Genomic DNA, 11,189 nt, shown 5'->3' on the forward strand with positions numbered 1-11,189 from the left:
TATAGGATATAAGAGTATTGTAAAGTTATTTCAATTTGAATTTTTATCATATAAAAATAAAAAAAATTTTATAATAATTATTAAAAAAAAATATATTTTTTTTATTTTTTTAAAAGTTGGTTAAAAAATTTATAATAAAAAATGATCTAAAAATATAATAAATAATGTTTTATGTGTAGATTGAAATAGATTTTATTTCCAAAAATATATGAAATAATTATTTATGCCATTGCTGAAAGAGTCATTTTTTACTAGATAAAAAAAAATGTGACAAAAAAAAATTGTTAATAAATAATTACTTATAACATTATTTTATCATTAAAAAAACTATACCTTTTAAAAATAGTTGAGTTTATAAAATTTTTTATAAAACAAACAATACTTTTTGTTTATCATAAAATATTGTATCATAATAAATGAAAACCTTAAATATTATGTTTAAAAAAAAAGTAAAAAAAATTTTTTTTTTAATATCATCTTATATCAATAATTATTTTTAATTACATATTATATTGCCCTTTTAATGTTGTATGCTTTTAAGAGTGTGATAAAGTACATAAAGAAAATTCATTTATTATTTCTATACAGAGTATTCTGTGAAATCTTTTTACATATTTAAATGTTAAAGACTTCCTTTATTTTTGTTTAATTTTTATGATATTAAAACTATCATTTTGTATAATTATACTTGATGTAATAAAAAAAAATTTATCAGAAATATTCATTTTTTGCAGTTCTATTTGAAAAAAAAAATTATGTTTTATATATAACCATAAAATAAAAATATATTTAATTTGTACATTTCATTTTCTCTTAATTCTTCATAATGTTTATAAGAAAGCTTCTTAAAAGATTTTTATTAACAATAGTACCAATAATATGAAGAGATAATGATACTTTATTAAAAGGAAAATGATGTTGTATATAACTATTTATAAGGTATCATTGATAAAGATTAGATTAGCTTTCATTTTTAGTATACAATAATTTATTTATTGGTATATTTTATTTGATAATTTGTTTTGTATAAATTTATAAAACATAATTCTATAAAGTTAAGTATTTTAGGAGATAAAAAAAAATAATAAAAATAAAATAAATTTTTTTGTTGTTTATAAATTTTCATAATTAACGTATGTTTATTTAAAATAATATATCTTCCTGAAAAATATTTTTGAAATTACAATATTCTTCTTTTTTTTTTTAGTCTATTCATTTATCATATCTTATTTCTATTCTATCAAAGTACCTTTGTAACTTAAACCATTGATAATGAAGTAATAAGTAAATTTGTTTTAAAAATAAAAATATATATACTATTAATCTTATTACATATATATTAGACAACGAATTTTGTTATGTATTAGTAAAATTTTTAAATGTTTAATTGGTAAATGATTAAGTATGATAAATGAGAGTAAGTTAAGTAATTAATAAATATTTACCAGTAAGAATAGGAAAAGTTTTAAGATTACAAAAAATGAGTAATGGGTATAAAATGATATTATTATATAAAGAATAAATTGACACTTTTCTTACTTTTTTTTTCAATTTTCTTATTAACATTATTGTTACAATTTTTTTTGTTTTACCTCATTTTTTACTACAATTTTTGTTAATAAAATGATATATTTTTTAAAAAATATTATCATTATCTATATGACATAAGTATAATTTTAACAAATTTTAGATTTACTTAAAGTTATATTTCACAACTTTATTTTAATATTACTTAAAATTTTTGATGTTGAAACAAATGTAAATAAAATTATTTTTCTTCTATCAAAATTGTCTCATCATCTTTTATGATTATTAATTAACTTTTATTTTCTAAAATCATTTTATTATGTATATATTTTAAAGTAAAATATTTATATTTTAAAGCAGATAAGAATATAATATAATTTGCACCATTTTTGAATTAATAATTTTACACTTGTAAATAATAATTTTTGCCTCAAAAAATTTTGATAATACACAATTTTAATTATTTATTGTTATAACTAGTGAATAATATAATTTCTTCTTTTTATTTTTTTCTTCATGCCTTTAAAATACACCACATGTAGATATGTTGATATAAAAGAAGGTTTTATGGTGATTTTTAACCTTTTTATTTTATTATTGGAGCACCACAAGTACATTTTGAATGAGAAATTTACACTTTATAAAGTAATTAAAAATTCTTCTTATTTTTATTCTTTATTTTTTGAAATAGTTTTAATATTTAACTACTTTAAAACAATTTAAAACATATTTGATATCATTATTATTATTATTATATTTTTTTATTTTAGTTTTAATATATTTAATTATTTTTACCTATAAGTATGTATTTTAATTTTATATATAATCTTAATCACAAGTAATGTCCTTCAAGTTTTCTTAATTATCATGTGAAAGTTTTCCTATATCTATTTGTATTTGTATTAATTAAATTATATATATATATATATTTGTTTAAAGTGAAGACAATGATATAGTTTTTAAATACAAAACGTAATTAATGATTTGTCAACAACAATTTTTATTTTTGTAATACATCCTCTGTACTTCTCTTTTTTTTTTTATTAAAATTTAAGTAATAAAAAATACTTAAATATTGAAACATTACTTAGAAACTTTTTTTTTTAAATTATGCTTGCATTTTCGTGATAAATTATGTTTACATAAAAATATTTTTGTAAGTAACATGATTTATTATAAATTAAACTTGATTCAATATTTATTCATAATAAAATTTTTTTTCCCTCTATAATTTTGCTATTTTATTTATCATCACGTTAATGATTAATCAAAATATATGTTCTTATTAATGGTGATTAATTAATATGTGTTTTATATTAGAAAATCTCAAGTTACTATTATATAATAAAATAATTATTAAAATCAATTTGATAAATACTAAATTTCTAACATTTCTTTAGTAATAAGAATTTAATTATTGTTATAAATATATATATATGATATCTAATATTATATTAAAACAGTAATAACAATATTTTTTAAACAACCTCCCTATCTTTTATTTTACTGAACATTATAAGAAAACACATATACATTATTTTGATTATTATATTGAGAGTTTTAAAATTTTGAGGAAATCTAAGTGATTTTGTCACATTAAATTGTTTTTAACAAATACACATAAATAAATATATTATATCTATAGCTGGTTATTTTAATAATATAACAATAATATACTCAACAACATATATTTTATCTTTAAAAGCATTCTTTGAAAGGACTTATTATAACTTGTAACAATTTTCTTTCTTTACCACCTTTTAACTTCTTATATTTATCACCATAAATTATCATTCTTTCATATTTCTTTATTTAAATATTATATATATATTTTACAATTCCAGTAAATATAAAATGATTAACAACTTATACAATACTTTAAATTAAAACAGAAAATTTTAATAAATAAAATATTTCTATATCTAAAAAAAAAAAAACTTATCGTTTTCTACTTATTTTATTATCTTACCTCAAAGAACAACAGAAGATTAAATATTATTTGGCACATATATACATTATTACAAAATCTTCTATATGTATAATTCTTCTGATGACAACGACACACATTTAATTACATTCTAATTTCTTTTACAAGAAATATATTTTACTTTAAATCTCCTCTTTAAAACAGATCAACAATTAAGTGTAAAAAAGTTAACTCTTAAGTTGATTCTTTTCTTTTGATAAATCTAAAAAAGTTAAAAGACATAGTTTCATATTCTTATAATCAAACTAACAAATCTTTATTAATTGTCTTTTAAACTATATTAATTTGTTTATTTATATTGTACAAAATTATCTTTAACTTTTATATAAAATAATATGATCATTTATTTATTACTACTTTTAGAAAATATTTTATTGAATATTTATTTAAGAGACATTTAATATTAAAATAATTATATATTTTTTTTACACATTTTATAAGTATATTTTAATTTAATGATTTTGATTTTACTATATATATATATATATTCTAATTCATCTACAACCACCATCAATTCATTTTATTTATCTATAAATATATTTTATTCATTTATAATCTATTTTCTATTATAAGTAAAAAAAAAGTTGTTCTCTCCTCATATGGGAAAAATTTCTTTTTTTTTTGTTAAATATTTTAATGATTGATCACTCTTTATTTAATTTTTCTTTTTTTAATATATCAAATATAAAGATTATTAATAATTTTCTTCTATATTTATTGTTTAAAAAAAAATAATAACAACATTATTTGAAGTACTTTTAAAAAGAATAATAATAAAGAAGAAAAAAAAAAAAGAGAGATGAATAGATATAATAATTATTTATAAATGTGTTCTAAAATTTGTCATTTCAAATAAAAATTTAAATACATTTTAATCTTTCTTTCCTACTTTTTAAATCTTTTTCACAGTTCTAATAATTTAAAAACCCCATCATCTATTGTTTTGATTATATTTGTTATACTGATGTATATCTTATATCAAAACACAAAGTTATTGTAAAACTTCTTTTAACCATAATAAATAACCTAAGCTGTTATGATGAGTTTATGTATATTTAACTTACTTTTTCTTTCTATGATTTCCTTATCTCTATATTTATTTTATTATACAATTTATATATTAAAATATTTATATAGCCAAAAATAATTTTTGTCTATAATAAAAATATATATATTTATATATATAGATAGATAGATATTTGTAACTTTATATAGAGGACACAAAATATATATTATATATAAATATATTATAAAGTGCCGTTCTTAGTAAGTTGTTTAAAGTTAAAAAGAATTAGTGGAGGTTAATAGTGAAGGAGTTTGATAAGAAAAGAGAAAAAGTTATACATATCATCTTCTTGGAGAATATAAATAATAAAGGAATTGCTTTTTACATTTGTTAAGTGGATATATATATCTATATACATTTAAATTTTATTCAATTATATTTTACAATTTTAATATCTTAAATTTTTATTTATTTAACACATTTTAATTTTATCTTTTTTATTTTTTTTTTAGAAGTTAAATGAATTATTAAAATTCACAAACTTTTTTCAAACAAAATACTAATAAATATTAATGAAACAGTATTAAAATTATACTTCCTTTTTATTAATTATAAGACCAAAAAAATTATTTTACATTTTGAAAAGAGTAAAAAAAAAAAAAAGAAATGCCTTTATCTTCATTTTTTATATCTCCATTTGGTGATGTTAACTTAGAACAAGCTTATCAAAATCAACTACTTAAAAAACATGGAGATCTTTTAATTTATTTTCTTCTCCTTATAACAATATCATCAATATCATTTTCAATAAATCACCTACCTCAACCAGATGGAGGAATGATTTTATCAACAATTACAGCAATATTATCAGTAATTTTAATAGCAATATTAACAATAAAAAATAATGAAGATAAAAAAGATTCTAGTAATGGTAATACAATTAAAATCAAATATTATACTAATGTTGCTAAAAGATCTTACACAATATCATTAATAATTTCTTTTTGGTTAACTTTTGTTGTTATCCTTCTAATGATTACTGGAGAACATTATGTTATAATTATAACAATTACATTATATATCTCATTTTATATGTTATTTCCATTTGAATTATCATCAACTATTATAATTGGTGTAATATTAAGTTTTCTTGAAATAATTCTTTATATATTATGGGAATATTTTGATAAAACAAGACTTGATAAAGTATTTTTTAATATTATGTGGAAAAGAATTATAGAAAATAATGAACCTAAAAATGGAAATGTTTATGAGATACAGGAAACATCAATAGTAACTGAAATTGATAAAGATCGTATTATGGCATCTATAATAGCACATATATGGTGTAATTTTATTGGTATATATTTATATATAATACGTTCTCGTCTTACCAGAGCAACATTTCTTAATGCACGTGGAGCTTTACGTGGTACAATTTGTGTTGAATCACAAAATACTAGAATTGATAAACTTTTATCAAGACCATTACCACCACATGTTATGAGAAATGTTAAAAAAAGTATAAAAGAAGGTATTGTTCCACAGATACATGTTGAAACATTTAATGATGCTGTTATAATTTATGGTAAAATTCATAATTTAGAAAATATTTTATCACAAATAAGTGTTCAGGATGGTGGAAGATTATTAAATGAATTAGAAAAAAGAATTGATATGATTGTTGAAAAAAATAATTGTATAAGAATTGTTTCTGATTGTATTATTATATGTTCAGGAATACCATCAATACATACACCAAATAATTGTTCCTCAATTTTTACAAAATCTCCACCACGTTTAGGTTTACAAGCTGCTATGGAATTAGCATTAATGATAAAATCATTTGTTGATGTAACACAAGCTGATATATCATTTCAAATAGGTATATCTCAAGGTATTGTTAATGGTGGTATTATGGGACTTGATAAATGGCATTATGATATCATTGGTCAGGCTGTTGATAGAGCAAAAGAATTATGTAATTTAGCTATACCAGGAAATGTTTTTATTGATAAAAATATAGGTGATAAATTATGTAAAGAATTTTCTATGGAATTAATAAATGATGAAAAGGAATATAGAATTAAAATTGATGAAGTATTTAATAAAATGATTGAAAAACAAGATTACCATCCATCAGTTGTATTTCCATCTCAAAAACGTCTTTCTATGACAACAGTTTCTCAATCAATTAATAGACTTCTTGAAACAGTTAATTCTGTTTTAATAGTTGATAATATTCATAAAAGATCAACAAAAATTATTAATAATAGAGGTGGTAAAAGGCAACTAATAAATGGTGAAATTCGTGAAAAATCACTTCTTGAACAGGATGAAAGAAATGAATATTATAAAAATTATAAATCACAAAATTATAATATCATGAATTCATTTACCTTACGTTTTCGTGATCATTATTTTGAAAAATATTATCATAAATTAATAGATAGATGGTTAATACCAGCATTAATAACATCAATGGTATTTATTATTATTTCAACATTCTATCAACAACTTATTGTTTCAAAATTTACAACTATTTTAGTATTTTCAATTTTTGGATTAGGAATATTAGCTATAATGTTTGCCTTTCTATTTTTAGATTATTTTCAATTTATGTGCCAATTTATAACACAAACATGTATTGGACATTCCACTGTTATTACAACACTCCTTTTTTCAATTATGTCATGTACAATGTATTCATTCTACTCCTGTGATGATTCAATTAAATGTTCAAATCCAAATTTAAATACAACAAATCTTGTTATGTGGATGATAATAGTTCCATTATATGTTAAATTAAGTAATATTGCTTCTCTAATAACATTTATCCTTTCAATAATAATATATACCGGGTATGTTTTTGAGAAACAAGCTGAAGTTTTTGTTACTGCTTCAACAACAGCTGGTTGGAGGGTTGATTTTGATCTCCTTATTACATTACTAACATTATCATTTATTTTATATATTAGAATACGAAGAAATGAAAAACTTCAAAGATGTGATCATTTATCTGCTATGAGAATTGTTGAAGAAAAAAAAATATATGAAAATTATGAAAAAGTTATTGAAAATATTATGTATCAATTTTTACCTAAACATATTGCTAATAGTTATGATATTAAATCAGAACCATACTGTCATCTTTTTCATGCTGCTGGTATTGCATATCTTCAAATAATGCCAGGTTATAATGAAAAAGATAAATGGAATAATCAGGAAGATTTTAAATATCTTAATGAAATTATTATTAATATTGATCAAATGTTAAGTAATTTTAATGGACTTGTTAAAGTAAGAAATTCAAATGATATATATATTGTTGCTGCCGGTGTTCTTCCTGAATCTTCACATTTAGTACAAGAGGCTCCAAGTACTATTGGTGATTTATTATCATCTTTAACTGATTTTGCCATTCAAGTACGTGGATATGTTAAGCAATTTGGTATATGGGTTAAAATTGGTATTGATTGTGGTCCAGCAATTAGTTATGCCTTAGGTGATGATAAACCAACATTTAATATTACTGGTAAAACATATATTAATGCTATGAATTTATCACTTCATTCTCATAATTTTGATGGATTAATGGTATCAGAGGAAATTTATCTTGCATTAAGACCAAGACAATATAAATTTGCCGATGAACATGTTGCTGAAGTTAAGGTAAGAAGTTTTATTAAAACTCTTCAAAATGAAGAAGAAATTTATTATTCAATTCCACCTGAAAGTTCTAAAAAAAATGAATATGTTAAAAATATAGAATATACAATTAAAGGTTATGTCTTTGAAAGTGATTTAAAAGCAAAAATTGATAATGATATGTTTATTGAAGAGTTAGATCCTCAAGAAAATTCTAAACCACAAAATAAAACTATATTTAAAGATGCAAATGCTATATTAAAAGATCATTGTATAAATCCAATAGAATTTCTTAGTAGTATGAATACCTCTTACTCATCTGATGTCTATTCAATAGATATTGATATAGAATCAGATTCAGATATTGAATGGTGCTCACCACAATATACAACAACATATCCAGAAATTATTGATAAAACAATTGATGGTGAAAAAATTATAGAAACAACAAGTTTAATTGAAGGACCATCTTCACCACCACTTCCTGCACCTAGTGATGAGAAACTTTTAAGAAAAGGTTCAACTGTTTCAGATAATCAACAACGTTTAAATTCATTTAATAAACGTTATATGTCAAATAGAGCATTAGTATATAGTGATTTTTCGGAAAGTGAAGCATTACTATCAAATTATAGTCCAAGAATTGGTAGTAATAAAAGAGTTTCTTTAACAAGAAACGGACCAAAAATTCCACATTGGTTAACTTCAAGCAAAAACAGTATAAATACCTCAGAGATGTCTATTAATCAAAAAAATTCCAGAAGTCATAGTAAAATGGGATCATTAAGTGCTTTAGATAGATTAAATGCAACAGCTCTTAAAGTTGATAGAATGCTTAAAGAGTTAGCATGTGTGGATGATTTTGAAATGGGTTCCTGTAAATTTGATGATCCGGAATACTCTAAATTTCCTCTTCATTATGCATCCTCTATAGGAGGAGGATCTAACAAAAGTTCATTACATCGATTTGGTAGAGGTGTCTCTTCAACATGTCATACAGATTATGATAATATGGATTCTGAAGCAAATAGTGATCAAGAGGTAGATTGCCAAGTTTACTCAAAATTAGAAGAACTTAAAAAAGCTTTAAAAGGCACAAATATAGATCAATCCCGATACAGTAATAGTTCAACAAAACCCGGAAATCGTAGAAATAAAAAATCTCGTAAAAGTTTATTTGATTCGTTTAAAAAAAGAAAATATACCATTCCTGATACTGGTGATGAAGCTGATGGAGAAGAAAGTAACTGTTCCTCACTAGCAGCATCTCAATTCTTTGACAACATCCGTTGGAAATCAGTTCATTCCATTGGTTATGAAAATGAATATGAATTTACGGATGATAATAATATGAATATTTCATTTGGATTTATAGATGATGATATAGAAAGTCAACATGATGATGATAATAATGAAAATGAAAATCAAAAAAATAATGGAAAAAATATTAATGCTAAAGAGGAGATGGCTAAACTTGCTAGGGACATTCAACAAAATTTTGGTGATTATAAATTGGCTTCATTTGAGAAATTAAATTAGAAAAGATAGTAATAATAACCTTAGTATTAAAAAAAGATTTTAATTTTATTTCTTTAGTTGTTACTTTTTTACTGATGGTAAAAAAAACCATCATTGTGAATAAGATTTTTGTTGTATGTTTTTATAAAAGTAGGAATTTTATGGTAAGAATTTTTACTCTTATCAATATCCTTCTTTAGGATCTCTTCAATGGGTGTTTTATTTATAATTTCTTTTAAGTAAAATAAAAATTAATAAATATAATACTTTATCTTTTTTTTTTTAAAATGAACCAATATGATGTTGGTGGGTTAAAATTTTTGTTGCCTTTGACTTTACTTCTGATGTTGACATAGGCTTTTGAAAGAAGTCATGGAAATATACAAAAAATTCCTCCTCTAGTATTACTTTTTGGACATTTTCATATTTCAAATTTTCTAATTGCTTACTAGTTTTATTATGCGATACTTGTTTATAGAGATAAAGAATAAATTTTTCCTATATTTAATTAGAATTATTAACATAGACCAAAACTTACTGTTATTAATGTAGTGAAATCTAATGCAGAAGAGGAGACCTCTTCATCTGTAATTTGCTTCATTAGCATTCCTACCCATTCTTTTGGTAGTAGTGTATCTATTGGCAGATAATCTTCATCCTCAATTATATCTACATCAGGAGTCTTGTTACTTTCATCTTCCATCATTTATATTTTTAATGAATTTAAAAGTAATTTTTAGTGATGAGATGAGATACTTAATCGTGTAGACATTTCTCCACACGTAAATTGATTCTAATCTTCTTAAGATAACCTGTTTTAAAATGACATTTTCTTCAATTTGATGCATCATCAAAAATTTATCCGAGGCCTATTTTCTATTTATATATTTATTTATCATTTTATATTTTTACTTTTATAAATTTTATAAATATTTTAGCTAAATTTTATCACGTGAACTTTAATATTATTTAATATTGTAATTTTTTTTTAGTAAATCTAATATCCCCTTACCATAAAATATAATATGGAAGTTGATAATTCTAATTCTCCTTCTACTGCTTCAACTGGTGATACAACCTCAAAAAAAAGATTCGACGTATGTTGTTTATTATTATTATTATTATAACTTTTTTACAAAATTTTTAGGTAAAAAAATGGAATGTTGTAGCATTATGGTCATGGGATATTACCGTTGACACATGTGCTATCTGCCGAAACCATATTATGGAGCTTTGTATAGAATGCCAAGCCAATCAAGCTGGGGTAACAGATGAATGCAATGTTGCTTGGGGTACATGTAATCATGCTTTCCATTTCCATTGCATATCGAGATGGCTCAAAACAAGGCATGTATGTCCATTAGATAACTCCGAGTGGGATTTCCAAAAGTATGGTAATTAAAAATGGCAAGAACTATTATTATTTTATACAATAATTTTTTTCTTGAAATAATTTTTGTGTATTTTTATAATCTATAACAAAATAATATTTTTTAATGGTTG

At 21.5% G+C, this 11,189-nt stretch overlaps 3 protein-coding genes across 3 annotated transcripts; 2 read left to right on the forward strand and 1 right to left on the reverse strand.

Annotated features, from left to right (window-relative positions):
* Positions 1 to 5,186: 5,186 nt before the first annotated feature.
* On the forward strand, positions 5,187 to 9,707 carry SRAE_2000145500 (Adenylyl cyclase V; the record flags this gene model as incomplete). The annotated part of the gene is made up of 1 exon (XM_024652410.1): positions 5,187 to 9,707. The coding sequence occupies one exon, from the start codon at positions 5,187 to 5,189 to the stop codon at positions 9,705 to 9,707; it is 4,521 nt and encodes a 1,506-aa protein (XP_024505989.1).
* Positions 9,708 to 9,968: 261 nt separating this feature from the next.
* Positions 9,969 to 10,392, reverse strand: SRAE_2000145600 (Histone-fold domain-containing protein; the record flags this gene model as incomplete). Its single annotated transcript, XM_024652411.1, has 2 exons — positions 9,969 to 10,184; positions 10,225 to 10,392. 2 exons carry the CDS (start codon positions 10,390 to 10,392, stop codon positions 9,969 to 9,971), a joined length of 384 nt encoding a protein of 127 aa, XP_024505990.1.
* Positions 10,393 to 10,711: 319 nt separating this feature from the next.
* SRAE_2000145700 (E3 ubiquitin-protein ligase RBX1) lies at positions 10,712 to 11,088 on the forward strand (the record flags this gene model as incomplete). Its single annotated transcript, XM_024652412.1, has 2 exons — positions 10,712 to 10,783; positions 10,834 to 11,088. The coding sequence occupies 2 exons, from the start codon at positions 10,712 to 10,714 to the stop codon at positions 11,086 to 11,088; spliced, it is 327 nt and encodes a 108-aa protein (XP_024505991.1).
* Between the last annotated feature and the right edge of the window lie 101 nt (positions 11,089 to 11,189).

This window comes from Strongyloides ratti (assembly GCF_001040885.1).
Source record: "Strongyloides ratti genome assembly S_ratti_ED321, chromosome : 2".
NCBI lineage: Eukaryota > Metazoa > Nematoda > Chromadorea > Rhabditida > Strongyloididae > Strongyloides > Strongyloides ratti.